Source organism: Anopheles arabiensis, chromosome 3, assembly GCF_016920715.1.
Source record: "Anopheles arabiensis isolate DONGOLA chromosome 3, AaraD3, whole genome shotgun sequence".
Taxonomy (NCBI): domain Eukaryota; kingdom Metazoa; phylum Arthropoda; class Insecta; order Diptera; family Culicidae; genus Anopheles; species Anopheles arabiensis.
This window is the reverse complement of record NC_053518.1, coordinates 94,451,319-94,466,752: the sequence shown is the minus strand read 5'-3', so window position 1 is coordinate 94,466,752 and position 15,434 is coordinate 94,451,319. Positions and strand designations below refer to the sequence as shown.

The window sequence follows — 15,434 nt, the reverse complement described above, 5'->3', positions numbered from 1 at the left end:
TATAATGACCCACGCCTTTTGTATGAAGGAAAGCATCATTTTGCGTAGAACGCTTTCCCATGCCGCGCAAAAGAGGGTTTGATTTGTGTAAAAACGCTCTTTTAGCGCTAATCTGGCTGGGTGGACAGTTTAACGCTGTTCTTATCTCAACTCCCTGCTTGCATTCGCGCAAATTGCAACGGGCCCCGGCGGGCAAGCACGGGCCGCCGCCGCCAAAAGTGGCCATATACACAGATCGGTACCGCAAGCAAATCGTAAATAACAAATAACGCCGGCTGCTGGGCTGCTGGTGCGTTTGAAAAAGTGACGTTTGGCTTTCATTCATCGCAGCCGTGCACACGCGCCCGCACACACACACTCACGCGCGCACGCCTCAGCGATACCGGGGAGGGGTGCGCGTGTGTGCGTGAGAGATCGCCGCCGCTTGTGCGAGAGTGTGCGTTGGATGTAGCAGCGCTCGCAGCGCAGACAAAGCTTTCCCTTTAGATTGGTCCAAGTGCTCTGGCTCTGTTCACAGTTCGCTCGAGTCCCCGAAGTAAGTTGTTCTGCGCCCTGTCTGGTGCTCTGTGTGTGTCCATAGGAAAAAAGTGGTCATAAATTAGTGCATTTTGTGCGGCCTATTTCTCCAGTATCTTACTCCGGTGAGTCAAATATCCCGTTCTACGACTTATGGTGACAATATTCAAAGAGTATTTTTCGCGCTGACCGCAAAAATCGGTGACGATTTAGGGGGAAAAAATCGCCAATTTCCGAACCGCTTCGCTGGCGTGGGTTCGCTCACCCAATCCACTATGGCGACATATTGGAATTGTATGGTGGCTGGTGACGACGGCACCGCAAACGATGGCCGTTTTCGGTCGATCGCGGTACCGGACCCGTACCGATGGTGGGTGAAATAGTTTAGCAAAAGTATTTTCGCACCCGTTGCGACCCATTTCGGTGGCGTGCGTGCGATTCGGTGGAACAGAAAAAATCATCAAAATGGCTGGTGCGGTTGAGCGGCTATGGCTTCCACACCGCCGTGCTCGCATTAAATATGGGTGGGATTTTGAAAAATAAATTCCCACCCCGGACCGCGTCCGAGGGGCGAACTTTGTTCCATAATCGTCCTACGGCGGTGTGGCCGATCGATTGGCATCGGTACCCCGTGCGGTTCGGTGGAAAATTCGTGAAAATGGCTCGTTTCGCGCCAAAATATTTTTCCCATATATTGGCTGGTACCGTGGGCCAAATGCTGTACAGTTCGTCCATCTTTCTATGGGGCCCCTTGCAAACCGAGCCAAAGAGGTTTTTTCATTGAAACGGGCAGGGGCACTCACCGTCGATACGATAAGAGGCGCTGTTGTGTGGTGTGTGGTACTGTGCGAGCCAAACGGCACTCACACACCCCGTGTATCGCTCGCACACACAGAGCGACGAGCAGCGCTGTGTAGAGAGTCGATGTTGGGCTGTGTATGGGCCGTAGCAAAGCGTCGGTAGAGTTTTTGAATTTTGCCTCGGAAATCGGTTATCGCAATGGCGGCGTGCTCTCTGGGCTTGCTGCGATGCGTATTTAGAATGTTAATTTTTTTCCGCCTTCGATTTACTGACTCCGGTTGTGTGCTGTATTAGGTGCATTATCAGTAGTAGCAGCGTCTATGCGTTGTGCTTTGCCATCAAAAAGCGTTTAAACCGCAAACGCGAACGATTAAACATGGCAAGGGTGGTTGTTTTTCGTTGGGCAAAGAAGGAATTTTTATTTGTGAATATCAGTCTAATGGGCACTGTTTGTTGCTGCAGTGATGACACTATTCGAGAGAGGAAATGTAAAAGATGCTTTGAACAAGTCCTTGGGTTGTTGGGATCGATTTGCGAAAGCATAGGGAGATTTTTTCGATCGAACAATTTTTGTAAACGCGCGTACTCGCAACGTCGAACAAAAATTCCTGACTGTTATTTTTCCCGCTCTTTAATGGTTCCGCTTGTCTCGCTCACCGTCCATGTGTGTGTACGTGCGGAACGTTTTAGCTGGGCCAGGAAGAAGCGCCACTCACGTACAGTTGAACCGCAAGGCAAAATGGCTACCGACGCCGTGCTGCGAGCCAGACACAGGCGCCAACACAACCGCACCGCATCGCTCCATAGCAGGCCGTGTGTATGTGCGGTTAAGCGAGTAAGTGCCGCGGTGTGTGCGTGCCCGTTACGTCGACCATTTCTGTTACCGCGCAGTACCAGACCGTTGATGGTGTGCGAGTGCCCCTTTTTTTTACTGTACATGAAAGCCACTCAGCGCTGAGTGACCTGGTTGTGTCCGTCGAGACCTTTGGCGTTGTTCGAACGCGTTCGCAGCAGTCAGTTGCAGTGAGGAACGTTGTTGGCATTGGTCGTGTTTTCTCGGAAGTAGCTGTGCGGTAGCTTTCGAGTTTGTCCCAAGTGTGGAAAAGTAAGTGGCTCTGTTGCTGGATCTTTCAATTAGCAGTGCAGTTTTGAACTAATTAATCGTAAATCATCCCGAATTTGATGGTTGAAATTTGAACAGCGTGCTACCATTAACCGGCATCTTGTGCGTGTGTGCGTGCGTTTTGCTTGGAAAAGAACTGGCCTCGTTGAAAGTGCGGCTTGTGCGCGTGTGTGCGTGTGTGCCAACGGTTTTTTTTCTTTTGCTCTTGGTGTAAGACGCGCACGACGACGCACGCTTTTGCTTGCTTGTGTGCGGTGTTGGCTTGATTTTGAGTGGCTTTTTCTTCATTTCCCCGATGGAGAGGTGAAATTCTTTCTGGTTTGCTCTGCTGGGTTTGTAGGGAAAGTGGCAAGAAAATGGGAAAAATAGGCGTCTTGCGAAAATGGTACTTTTTCTAAGAAGTGTGGTTGTGTTCCTCTACCAAATGGTGTTAGTGACGCGTCATTGCCTGGGCGAATGGCTTCCGTTACCCTAAAATAGGGCCTGTGTGTAGTTTTGAAATGTGAGTGGCATGGAAACATTTTCATGAAAAAAAAAACGCTTACAATTTCGCTGAAATGGCTCTGTGTCAGTACAGTGTAATCTCAAAATTTATGATAATCGTCACATTTTCAACACAAAGCAAGCCAAGCCCAAGCTGTGCTTGATTTCTGTACCCCATCTTTCGCAGCGGCTTCTTGGTCTTGTTACTACGTAACGGCCAAAAAATGTGACGCGCGTGAGACCTGTGGCGTTGTTGTGGCCCGCTTCCAATACAAGCGCGTTCGCGCCATAACCTTTGCAAGCGTGATGAGGCCACAAGCCCCAGCCAGCCGCCAGGGCATCATCATCCCAAGCGCGCGACCCGCGCGCACTCACGAGGAGAAGGTTTAACAGAAATTGACAGAACTTCGGCGATTGTAACGCCGCTGCGTAACGCGCGTTACTCTCGTTCGAATGGAAATTAACGGACAACATTTTTTTTCGGATAATAGTTGACGCAATATTAATGTCCATTACCATTCAATTCGTAGTCTCTCAGGTTGAGAGTGAGGCTTTTGGAAAGCAAATAAAAATCGCAGGAATGAGACCTGCGTGTAGAAGGAATATGGTGGCAGATGATGTAAATAGCAGCCGCAGCAGCAGCAGTAGCAGCTCGCTCTCATTTGCGTCCTCCATTTTGTATGGTGGCAGCAAAGGCAAACGGCGGATGCTAGAGCTTCTTGAAAACAAGCTGCTTGATATGGCGTGTCTAACATGACGGTACGAGGGTCTAATTTTGAACTTGCGTGAAAAATGTTCTTCATGTGTACATTTCATGTATAGCAAAAACATTATTTGATATTGCCTTGGTATTTTTTTCCAATGGGGGTTTCTTTTAACGGACCCATTGCATCACTGGCATGTGGTTTGTTCCTTGCTCATGTACGCCGTTTGGCATCGTGCTGGAATTGAAAAAGCGCGCGCATTTTTCTGAAGCGTTACATCCACAGCGGCGGGAAGATAAAGCGCATCAGAGCAAAGGATGAAAATGGATTTATTGTTAATTTTAGTAGGTTAATTCGGCAATAATGTTTTGCCAATAATTATTGTTCTACATTAATGTCCGAATAATTATCAAGCTACTTCACAATAATCAGCATAATTTCAAACATATTTTGTCATATTTTGATATGAACTTCGTGTGCTTCCAGAGTTGTGTTAGTTCTTCTCATGTTTATTATAGGATCACATAACTAGATTTCTTGCGAAACCACAATTTTTTTTAACGGAATACCAACCGAAGTCGTGAGCTCCTCAACAAGACAAGAGGGACACACGGTACACAGACAGTGCAGAGGACCGCACTTCCGTCGTTGTGTCGTCGTGTTCATCATTCTCCAATTTCATCAGATTTCACAAGCAAGTTTCCTCTTTCTTGGGTCCGGTACACAACCAACCACACAGCGCCGTTGCTCCCTTTTTAGCCACAGATATATGAAGGAAGCTTGTGTGTTGGGCAAGCGGATTTTTGAGTGGCTTGGGTTTTGTCGACACACGGTGGTGTGGAAGAAGCGAACGCATGCGAGCGCACATCAAGAGGGAGGTAGTCAAGAGCACGTTTTCTTCCCTAGGTGAGAACGCGCGTTTGACGGTCGCAGCGACACACAAGGGCAGCTGCGTGTGCGCGTCGTATCATCTTTTTTATTTTCTTTGCTCTTCTCTCTGTGTCGAACGTTTACGGTGTGTTCGTTCCATTCTGCGTGAGAACCTGCCTGCCAGCAGCACACAGAAAGGCATCCACACAACCACTCAACAGTTCTCGGATTGGAATCAATAGGTCGGAGAGCGAGAGAAGAACGCATAAGCAGCATATTTTGTCAGCAAAAAATAGCCCCGAATAGAGAACAGGGGACCTAAAGAGAATACTTTGATGAGTTAAGGAGATCTACTGTGTTTGTGTGGGGCCACCGTCGCCAAGGGAAAGAGAGGAGGCGTTACATGACGACGTTATGCGGCTATTGGGTTAAAAGGTGGAGAAGGGAGTACGGGGAAGCGCGATGAAACAGTACAGCGCCTGTCGTGTATCGTCGTACACTAAAGAGAAGCAAACATAAGACAAGAGGAGCAGTGGGGACACATCACCAATAAATGCCATCAACGTCATCATCTTATAATATTTTCTTGCCTTGAGGGAACTCACGCTTCTGAACGGTGGTACAGCAGTAACAGTGTTCGTCGTGATATGTATGTTGAAAGCACATTTTTGCAACCCATTTGCGTTGAAGCAAAAGTCAAATTCAGATTTTGTTACGATGTTATGCGTTTAAAAATTGGCCCTGCTTTTTGTTGGTAGAAATAGAAATGATGGGGAGGATGAGTTGGGAAAAGATACTTATAGCGCCAGGGACAAGTGTTGCGAGAAACGGCACGAAAGAAGATGCCGAGATGCTCATAACTACCGCACACAGAGGAAGAAGAGTCGTTTCATGCACACTGCTGTAAACGGTTTTCAAGGGGCGGTAGTGGTTAGAGCCTAATGAAAATGGTCTTTCTCCTGTGTTGTTCTGCGCGCAGTCGTGCCATGTTGTCTTGTTTGTTTCGCTAATGGGTGCATGAAAGATGGGAGAGCGTTCAAAGGGGGTTACGACGAAAAACGGAAAAATTCAAATTTCCTTCTTTATGACACGACGATGGGTGGTGAAGATGGTTGAAATAGCAGTATCCATTTTGTAATTTCTTGTGATTTCGATTGAATCCCTCTTCCTCCTTGTCGTGTGGTCGTTAGTTCATTTTATTAACTTGCGTTCTTTCTCTGCTGTATTTTCAGGACATTTTTATTGTTTGTGACTAAAACCTAGCAAAAACACGAAAAGTAATTGCTACCATGGCTGAGAAACCAAAGCGTCCTCTATCAGCGTACATGCTGTGGCTGAATTCGGCCCGCGAACAGATCAAGAAGGAGAACCCCGGAATTAAAGTGACAGAAATCGCCAAAAAGGGCGGAGAGCTGTGGAGAGGAATGAAGGATAAGTCGGTAAGTATTGCCTGTGTTGATATATTATTTGCCTTTTTGTTGAATAATTTTGGTTTAATATATGATACACACTGCTAAAGAACAACAAAACCAAAAAACCGACGCGCTCTAACATCTTTGTTCTGCTATTTTGCAATTGCGCTCAATTTACTCAACAGGAGTGGGAATACAAGGCGGCCAAGATGAAGGATGAGTACAACAAACAGATGCAAGACTTCGAGCGAAACGGAGGAAGCAAGGACGCCGGAACCAAGAAAAAGAAAGGTGCAAAGAAAGTTGTCAAAAAGAGCAAAAAGAAGGATTCGGAGGATGAAGATGACGAGTCTGGAGATGAGAGCGACTGAACTAATCACTAACCTTAAAATAATTATTTTTAATTTATTGTGTAAATGTTCGGGGCCTTACTTCAACAACAAAACCACAGCCATCTCTTTCTCTCCCCCTGTCTTACACGCCGGAAACAGAACAGCCAACGCACTACTTGAGGACAGTCCTCGCTGTCCCCAGTCCCAGTATTCCTGAATACTGACCCTGCTACGTACATCGTACTAGTAAAATAACCCTCTAAAACCACACCCCTCCCGGCAACCCCCCGTCAGTATAATGAAAGGCTTTCCGACAGTTTTGATAAACCGTCAAAAAGATTCCTTCTTCATCAAAACTACTACCCTAATACTGCTACTACTGTTCACTAACCAAAAAAGATCTATCAACTTGCCACCGCGTCACACACAACTTTACACAAAATTGAAATGAAAACGAACTAAAAAAACGTAAAATGACAAGTGGAAAAATAGAGTTTTACCTATTGAACAACCAAAAACAACCAGGCCAAACGCGCATAATTTTATGGGAAATGTCTGCCCCCGCCCCTTCTTTACCCCCCTTGATTCAAGTTTCGATAGTGGTATGATGGATACATGTTTGTTGTGTTCCTCCTCTGTCTCTTTGAAATGATGAGTTGTTACAAGAAGAAGCATTTTTGGAAGAATTTGGAAGAAAAGATGACCATGACAACACAACACACGCCACCCACCAACCAACACAACCCACCACCCCCTCGAGTGTGAGGAGGAGGAGGGGGAGGAAAGGGTAAAAGCAGGAGGTATAATTTGGATTTTTATTTTCCATGTCGATTGTGAACGTCCTCTGTATCTTGTTTGGGGGGGTCTCTCTTAGAACAAAAAGCTTAGTATAATGCCACGTACGCGTATAGTTGTTGCATTTATGCTGGCCGGCTGTGTGTGTCGTGTTTTGTGTGTTGTCAGCTATGTGCTGAACCAGCCGCGACCACCTAGCTATATGGCATAAGTGCACTGAAGGATGTACAAGGACAAAAGGCCACGTAGGAGCGTTTGCCTGTGCAACTGTCACAGAGGAGCGCCTTACTTTCTCTCTTGTCCTACATCACTAGCTTCAAGCTATACACGCGTGTAAGTGGAGAGGAGAGGGATATCGTAGCTTTAGTAGACACAAGTACCGTGTTCATGTTTAATGTTTACTTTTATGTTCTCTATCATGCATCTCCCACAACATACACACACACACACACACTCTCATAAACATCACGATGAAACGGTGCGCAGGATCAGCAGTTTCTGCAGACAGGTTCATCGTTGATTGCGCATGTGTAATGATCCACCATCTCATGTCAGTTGTTGGGGCACAGCACAGCACCCACGTTTCAACCAACATTCCAACATTTTTCACCAAATTAGCGATAGCTTTTAATAACATTACAGACACATGATTGCGTCCGAATGCTACTGGGAGGGGGTGTACGCGACCGTTCCGCATTCAAACAAATACCACTTTGAGAGAGAGTATTTGGAGTGTGCGCGTGGATGTCGCGTGCCAAGTGTCCCGTTTCCGCTTTTTTGTGTGGTTCTACGCACTTCCCGGAAGAAGAGTTAGGTGCGTTTTCTCCTGGTTTCGAAGAAGGGTAAAGAATTAGAGAAGGATGTTAGATCGATGCATTAGAATCAGAGCGTGTAGAGAAAGAAGGTTAACACCGATCCCTCCCCAAATTGTGTAAACTACCGTAGAAAAAGCAGCACTAACCGACCAGTAATGTAATTGTACCTTTTTTATACTATTATTATTATTATTTTACCCTTGTTTTGCGAGCCTCTAGAACTATTTAGTATTATTTTATTTTCTTAATTCGAAAAACCAATGCGTTGCGCGCGCCTCTCACCTACCAGCCACCAGGCATAATCATCTCTCCTCACGTTTTCCTCCTTTTGGTTTTTTTTCTCTTCACCTAGATTTTGCTTTAGATAGATGTGTTGCGACAGGCACACACCACACGCGAGAAAACACTCGGCCGTCGCATCACATTTCTCTAGCAAAGCGTGTTTTGCCCGTTTGATGATCCTCCTTAATTTTCGTGTTTTTTTGTTTCTTTTTCAAGGAAGGCCGTGATTAAGTAATGATGATGATTGATAAAAAGAAGTGTGAGAGAGAAAGATCAGAAATGGAATCGTAAAGGAGAGGAAGGCAAGGAAAGGAAAAAGCACAGCAGGAGCGCAGGATGAGGAGGAGGAGGTGGATGCAGAAAGCGGAAGGAGGAGAGTGAGAAGGAAAGGCGCGAATGGTGTTTGGTGTGGTGTGTGGGGGTCGTCAGCCAAATCGATGATTACATTTCTTCTCCTCCATTTTTTTATATCGACAAGGGCGCGCACGACCATCTGTCGCGCCGAAATCTCTTTCTAATTTGTTTTTACAATCAGGTTTTGTAAGTGAGTGACAAAAAAATACAAAAATAACATTAAAAAACAAATACACTTTTACAAAGGAAGATAAAAATTATTCTTAGTGTGGTTAGGGAAGCCAGGGAACAGAGTTTAGGGAAAAAGGGGGGTAACTCTAATAATGTAATTAATAATAATATCAGCGGTAGGAAGTGTACCCCACAGCAGTAGAGGGGGAGGGAGACACTGTTTTTTAAACACCCCCAAAAATACACAAACCACAACACGCTCACACCCATGTATGCTGCACATACTGGATACAAACACACGTACACAACATCTACACTCTCTCATATTGACACAACGACACACGTACTCTTCTGTGTCATCTCCCCCCAGTCTCTCATGTATTTCGCAAATGCGTTAGGAAAGGCCACGGTCCTTCCTCCCAAGGAAATGAGGTAGCGAGAGGTGGCAGCAAATGTGCACTGGGGCTCCTGTGAACTTGTTTTGACTCTGCGGGGAAATGTGTTCTATGAACTGGGCTCTGACACAAGTCTACTGATGATGATCCCCTTTCCTCTCTGAACGATCTCTGGGGCCATATATCTTCTTTGCCAGGATCACTGGAAAAGGGGGGTACTCGGTCATTTGTGTCTTAGTCTTCATATGATACACTACCCTTCGAAAACATGTACGAAGTTCTGGGAAAACTTGTGCAGAGCAGTCGGCAGCATAGGAAGAAGATAACAGATGCGAGAGGGGGTTATAGCATAAGAGAGGAGTAGTAGTGTGTCGGTTAGTAGCCATGTTTGATTCAGTTCGTTCAAACATCATCATCCCCCTTTTTGACCATGCCATTACAACGTGCGTCGGCGGTGTGTAGGGTGCGCGCGCGTGTATTGTTCACGCGTGCGCCGAATACGCAAACGGATTAGTTTTTTGTCTCTTGATATTCAGTGAAAACGGAAGAGCCCGAGAAGTAATAAACAATAAATTCTTTACTAGTAAGGAAAACTTAAACCACATGTTTTACGCGCATTTCAAGGAGAGTTTGGATAATGATTGTTCCCTGTAAATCTAATTTTCCCTTATTACTCTGGTCTGCCACAATGCTGCTACGGAATGAGAAGAAGGGGAGTGGTGGGTGGGGATGTTGTGGGTATGTTAGGGTCTTAATGATAGGATTAGACACCTTTAGTTCAAGTGGGGGAGAAAAGGGAAAGTGGGACTAAACATATGGGCCATTATGTGGGTTTGGGTGGGGATGTTGTGTTAGGTCGTCGTCGTTTAGGTGTAGTATGAGGCAATCCCTCCGCGGGTAGTGCTGCTATATATTTATGCGCACGATTTAAGGAGAGAATCGTTTGTTCAAGAATGCGATGTAAAGGATCCATCGGGGAAGGAAAAGAAGGAGGATGAGGAGGAGGACATCTGCCAGAACGTCGTCTCCGGTCGTCGGCTTAGGATACAACACACGGCACCACACACGCGCACACAGGTGGCGTACCTGAAATAGACGCGGAATACTTACACAAGCAAGCAACCCTTATATCCTCCTGATATCTTTTTCCCTCCCAGTGCGACCAGAGAACAAAAAAGCAACAGAAAATGATCTAGAGTTCGATTTGAATAAAAGAGAAAAGAATTCGTGAACGTCAGCTTTCTTCGTTGTAGGTGTAGCGGAGTTGTGATTAGGAGGTTGTCCTTTCGTAGGTGTTTGGTGTGTAGTTAGAGGATTTCGCTGAAGGTTGACGGAAGTACGTGTATGGTCTGGTTAGGGCGTGTAGTTTGGGTGAGGTTTGTTTGTCTGGGGTTAGTTGGTTGGGTGTGTTCTGTCCTGATACGCGCATGCAAACGGCGAAAGAAATCACTTCCATCCTTCTCTATTCACATTGTTTCCTGCCATGTTTTCTTCATGTATCTTACGTTCTGACTAATTTCGTATCATTCGCCTTGTTTTTCGTGGGTTGACTCTTCAATAGGTAAACATAGATTTTAGACACAATATTGATGACCTATCTGTTTGCTCCAGATGGGGAAGACTTGTTCGGATATCGGTTGGAATAGATGTTGTTAAAAGAAGCGGGAGGCCGTTTTTAAGATGAAAAGCGTACTAAGGGCGCATTTAATGTGTGTGTGTGTCGATCCAATCCCTAGAAGTGCCCCGGGTGAAAACGTTGAAGTAAGGGTTCAATAGATGTGAAACGAATATTTGAAGATGAATAAATAAAACAGAAATGGATAACACTGCCTCCGTTAAAAGTTGTTCTATTTCCAGTTGGGTGATTTATTTTGGGGCGAGTGCTCAATCAAATTACTCCGGATAGATAGGATTGGCGAGTCCAGACTCCCCTGCTGATTAGATTTTATTTGCGAATATATTATCTTGTCTCCTTCGATTCAAATTTTTATTGTGCGAAAAGAATGGGAGGAAAATAAGCAGACCGTTAATTACCACAACTGAAGAAATTTTATCGCCAGCAACGGCCGACAACGAACAACAACAGCTATTCAAATCGCACATCTGTCAGATAAATGTCAAATCTGTACAATCAAGAAGGATAGCTGTCAATTGAGCACGTAATGGCGTTACCTGGTCTTTTGCATGAGTTGAAAGTGCACACACATTCACCAGAGACGGGCAGGTTATTTTCGATACCGCTTGCCGTGCAGTATCGTCGGAAAAGTGTGTTTGTTTCTTGTGCTAGGCGTAGGAAAAGTGTATCCCGTGCTGTAATATCACCGACCGTTCCACCAGACCCCCTAAAACTGGTCGGTTTTGGCTTGCTTTGGGTGGAAAACTCGGCCTCGTGATTTTTCAGGATGGACGCGTAAGTATCGATCGGTTGCAATTTCGTCGAATGCGAGAGTTCAATGAAGGGGCAATCGCTTTCCTGCTAATCCTTGTGTACTGTTTAATTACCCGTAAAAGGGCGTAAACCGTTCGTGGGAAGGTTGGCAAAGCTTGCTGTTCATAAAAGGAAACTGTACGTCCAGGTTTGTTAAACATTTCGTATTTGCATTCTCTTTCCGCAGTCTGCTGGACGAAGTCGAGTCATTGGAAGCGATTCTGATGGACGACGTACAGATTACGAAGAATGCAAGGTAAGATGAGGGTGATATCCTGGAATTATTGATTTGCGCCAGTGTCCTTCCGCTCGGTGCTCGGTGAAGTAGACGCGGCTCGACGGGTGGAGGTGCCTCGATTGTTGCACAATATGATTCTTTCTCATCTCATGTGTGTGTTGTTCTCTTTTTGCCCTCTTTCAACCTACTGAAGCGGATTTCCGGAGCTGATTGAAACGACCGTGTTTCCGACAGTCGGCGAAGAGCTGGAATCGCAGTACGTGTGCATCACGCTGCAAGTGCTACCCTCGGCCGGCTACCCGGATGTGCGCCCGAACGTGAAGTTGCGAAATCCGCGCGGACTAGACGATAACATTATCGGGCTGATCGAACGGGCCGTACAGCAGAAGCTGACCGAGTCGCTTGGCCAGCCGGTCGTGTTCGACCTGATCGACATCATCCGGGAGCATCTGACGGAGAGCAATCTGCCGTCCGGCCAGTGTGTGATCTGTCTGTACGGGTTTCTCGAGGGCGACGAGTTCACAAAGACGGTGTGCTATCACTATCTGCACAGCCACTGCCTAGCGTGCCACATCAATGCTTCGAAGCGCAACTACGAGGAGGAGATCGAGAAGCTGCCGATCTGGAAGCGCAAGGAAGCGAAACCGTTCCAGGCCCAGTGCCCGGTGTGCCGGGAACCGATCGATGTGGAGGTGGAACCGCTGATGCGCTGCCGTCCACCGGCGGAACGGGAAAGTGCGCCCCGATTCCAGGTGACCGATGAGCTGAAGTCGCTGCAGGCACAAATGAACCGGCTGTTTATGCACCAGAAACGGCGCGGCGGTATCATCGATCTGGAGGCGGAAGAGGGTAACGTTATTGCGATCCGAACAGAATCGCCGAATGGAGAGGTAAGCAGAGCGTGCGGAGAGGAGAACAACACGGACTACGGAAACAATAACTGCTGCATCATTGACTTTTAGGTTCCGAAAGGCACGAACGACACTTCCAACAACCCTGGCAGTGTCATGCCCGAAGCTAGGGCGCCAGGAAATAATCACCCTGCAGGTAAGAAGCAGGGCACCAACGCACAACAGCAGGCCAAAAGCTCGTCCAGCTCGAAGGGTGCACGCCAGCGCAACAATGCTCAACCGGTGAATGGTGATGCGAATGACGATCCGGACGCCTGCGCTGGTCCGTGCTGCTCGGGACAGAACGATCATCACCGTGGTCGCAATAGGCGGCACAACAACCACCATCACCACCATAGCAACCGGCACCAGCGTCATCTGCATCATCACTCTCATCGTGGTGGCGGCGGCGGCGGAGCAGGCGGCGCCGGCCCTTCGACGGCAGCTGGTGGAGCGGCCAAAAATTTAGCCACTCCCTGCGCATCCGATGCCAGGTGACAATTGTTGCCGCGGGAAAGCAGCGATCCACACGCCGCGATACTGTGCAATTGGTACCAGCGGGATGCGCTGGATCATCTGTACCGGCCAGACGCCCGGTACGACTCGATGGAGCAGCAGCAGCAGCAGCAGCAACAGCAGTGGACGTGTGCTATGCATCCCTATCAACATAATCATCTGTCGAAGCGGCACCAGCAGCAGCGACCGGGGCAGGATGAAGGTTGCGCTCGGTTGCCGATCCTGCTGATATAACATTTAATCCACTGGACACGTAAGCAGATTCTCGCCCGTCTCGTAACTACTCTTATTCGTACCACTATAATCTACCGTATGCATATTCGCAATGTTGTTCGCATAGCTGCGAACGGTCGTAGAGTTTCAGATCAGTGTTGCCTCTCCCTAGTGTTGATCCCGTGTGCAGGCGGTAGTAGCAGGCCGCCAAACGATAGGATAGAACGAAGGCATTCTCAATGTTACCCTTTGCAAGCTGCTTGCCTGCAGCGACTGAACCGACACAGCCATGATACGCCGACTAGTAAAAAGCTGGTGCAGGTAGAGAACGTGAAGAAGGAACCGTTGCAGTTCGTGCGTGGCAGCGATATTGAGAGAAGTCTGCCAGGATTAGTAGGTGTGCAAGATATGGGTGTAAGTTTTTATATGCTCCGTTTGCACTGCTACACAACGGTAGGGTTGAGTTTCTTAGTATGGACTCATTATTTGGTATTATCGAGAACAAACCACTTACCACATTCAGGTGTGTTCCATTTAGCTCGTCGCGTGCATGAAGATATTCTTCGCTCCTTAGGCGACCGTTTGGTGCTGTGTTTTTGTATAAGTTGTAGACTGCATCGATACGATCGGAGAAATGTGCTTCTTGGCGTACTGTCAATAGCATTATGCCTCGTTGCTCTTATCCTGCGACACCGGCTGTTTCTGACACCCGAAGGTGTCGGTTTGGTGGATTTAGTTGTACCGTTTACCGTGATTTATACTAAGTTTACTTCTAATACTTGCAAGCAGAGTGACAGAACGAAACGGAAGGTAGTGTGTGCATCTGTTTGTGAAGTTCGCGAACAGATGCGGAAAGATTTATATTTATTTGATACGGTTGTAAGTTGTGTATAACGCTTGTGTGTTTCTCAGTGGTGTTTTAATTGATAAAAGGAAGAGTTTTCTTTTGCACTAGGTTAGTTTAAGTTAGTTACGAACGTACAAAGTGAGTGAAAAGTTGGTCGTAAATCCCAATATCCAGGATCATTTCCCACACTCGATAGCATTAGAAGTAATTCAAGAAAAGACACTACGCTAATGAATTAATATCCAGTTGTAACTACTTCCTCTATGCAGATTATTTAATTGCCACTTGCCACGATGGGAAACCATTCCCTATGAATTATTTATTGCTTTTCCGTTTGGTTGTCGATTATTTCTTATGAAGAAACGAACGCGTATCATGCGTGCCAAACGACGAGGGGTAGACAACATAAAGAAAAGCGAGTCAGCGAGAGAGTTGAACCACAGGACTAAATATAAAACGAAATCGCACACGCTACAGGAAAAAAATAGTTTTTAATAATATGTGTGTAGCAGAGAGAAATTATTGGTGTGTAAAACTTTCACGATGTTCGTCGTATGCAGGATTCCAAAATTTGATAATTGAACGCAACAGTTAGAAAGCAACAGGATGCTAGAAAAGAACTCCTCCACTATTTTACACACATTCGCCGAATGCGACGCCGTACATTCTACTACACAAAGCCATTTAAAACTAAACATGTTAGAGGAATAATACAATCTTATCACAAATCAGAGAGAAAAAGCAACAAAAAAAAGCGTTGGATGTAAGCGGAACTCCATGAACACTTAATTACACAAGAATTTAAAAATAACTCAGAAATAATCGTCTGTCAATGCACGTAGAGAACCGAATTATCGAACCGAGCTCGCGAAAATTCCCATTTGAAAACTAAATATGAAGTGTGACACACACGGCGAAAGCCCACTTAATAATGACGAACACCCATTATCCCCACTCTCCCTCTCGGAGAGGTAGAGATGGCTCATGCGTCTTTACGTCCTCAAGAAGAAGCGTTTTCTAAGTCATTTGTAATTGTCCTGGGCGTGAGGAAGGGATCAGAATTGGGGAAAGAATGTCTCCAGTGTCTGTTCTCTCCCTTCTCCCCGAACGACGAGGGTCATCCAATATGATATGTATGTTATCTCCAAATTACAACAAATCAAAAGGCGAACGTTCGTCCGTCTCTGAACTAATGGAACGATTACCGCTCGTGTCCCGTGTGTGTGTGTGTTTTATGTAACGTTTATGA

At 46.4% G+C, this 15,434-nt stretch overlaps 2 protein-coding genes across 3 annotated transcripts; both read left to right on the top strand.

Moving 5' to 3' along the window:
- The first annotated feature begins 491 nt into the window (after positions 1-491).
- Positions 492-6,759, top strand: LOC120902583 (mobility group protein 1A-like). 2 transcript variants are annotated; one of them, XM_040311433.1, is made up of 3 exons: positions 492-641; positions 5,730-5,936; positions 6,095-6,759. In XM_040311433.1, the coding sequence occupies exons 2-3, from the start codon at positions 5,787-5,789 to the stop codon at positions 6,278-6,280; spliced, it is 336 nt and encodes a 111-aa protein (XP_040167367.1). In that variant the 5' UTR covers positions 492-641; positions 5,730-5,786; the 3' UTR covers positions 6,281-6,759. The 2 variants fall into 2 exon arrangements, with proteins under 2 accessions (XP_040167367.1, XP_040167368.1); XM_040311434.1 differs by lacking the exon at positions 492-641 and adding an exon at positions 2,290-2,422.
- A 4,483-nt stretch (positions 6,760-11,242) lies between these two features.
- Positions 11,243-15,389, top strand: LOC120902578 (E3 ubiquitin-protein ligase RNF25). Its single transcript, XM_040311429.1, has 4 exons — positions 11,243-11,463; positions 11,669-11,737; positions 11,913-12,609; positions 12,682-15,389. Exons 1-4 carry the CDS (start codon positions 11,456-11,458, stop codon positions 13,105-13,107), a joined length of 1,200 nt encoding a protein of 399 aa, XP_040167363.1. The 5' UTR covers positions 11,243-11,455; the 3' UTR covers positions 13,108-15,389.
- The last annotated feature ends 45 nt before the right edge of the window (positions 15,390-15,434 follow it).

Excerpts from the sequence above, each read along its gene's own strand:
- LOC120902578 (XM_040311429.1), top strand. Across the intron at positions 11,738-11,912 it reads CAGATTACGAAGAATGCAAG|CGGATTTCCGGAGCTGATTG; the intron begins GTAAGATGAGGG and ends AACCTACTGAAG. Across the intron at positions 12,610-12,681 it reads CAGAATCGCCGAATGGAGAG|GTTCCGAAAGGCACGAACGA; the intron begins GTAAGCAGAGCG and ends ATTGACTTTTAG.
- LOC120902583 (XM_040311433.1), top strand. The coding sequence starts at position 5,787 with ATGGCTGAGAAACCAAAGCGTCCTCTATCAGCGTACATGCTGTGGCTG. Across the intron at positions 5,937-6,094 it reads GAGGAATGAAGGATAAGTCG|GAGTGGGAATACAAGGCGGC; the intron begins GTAAGTATTGCC and ends TTTACTCAACAG.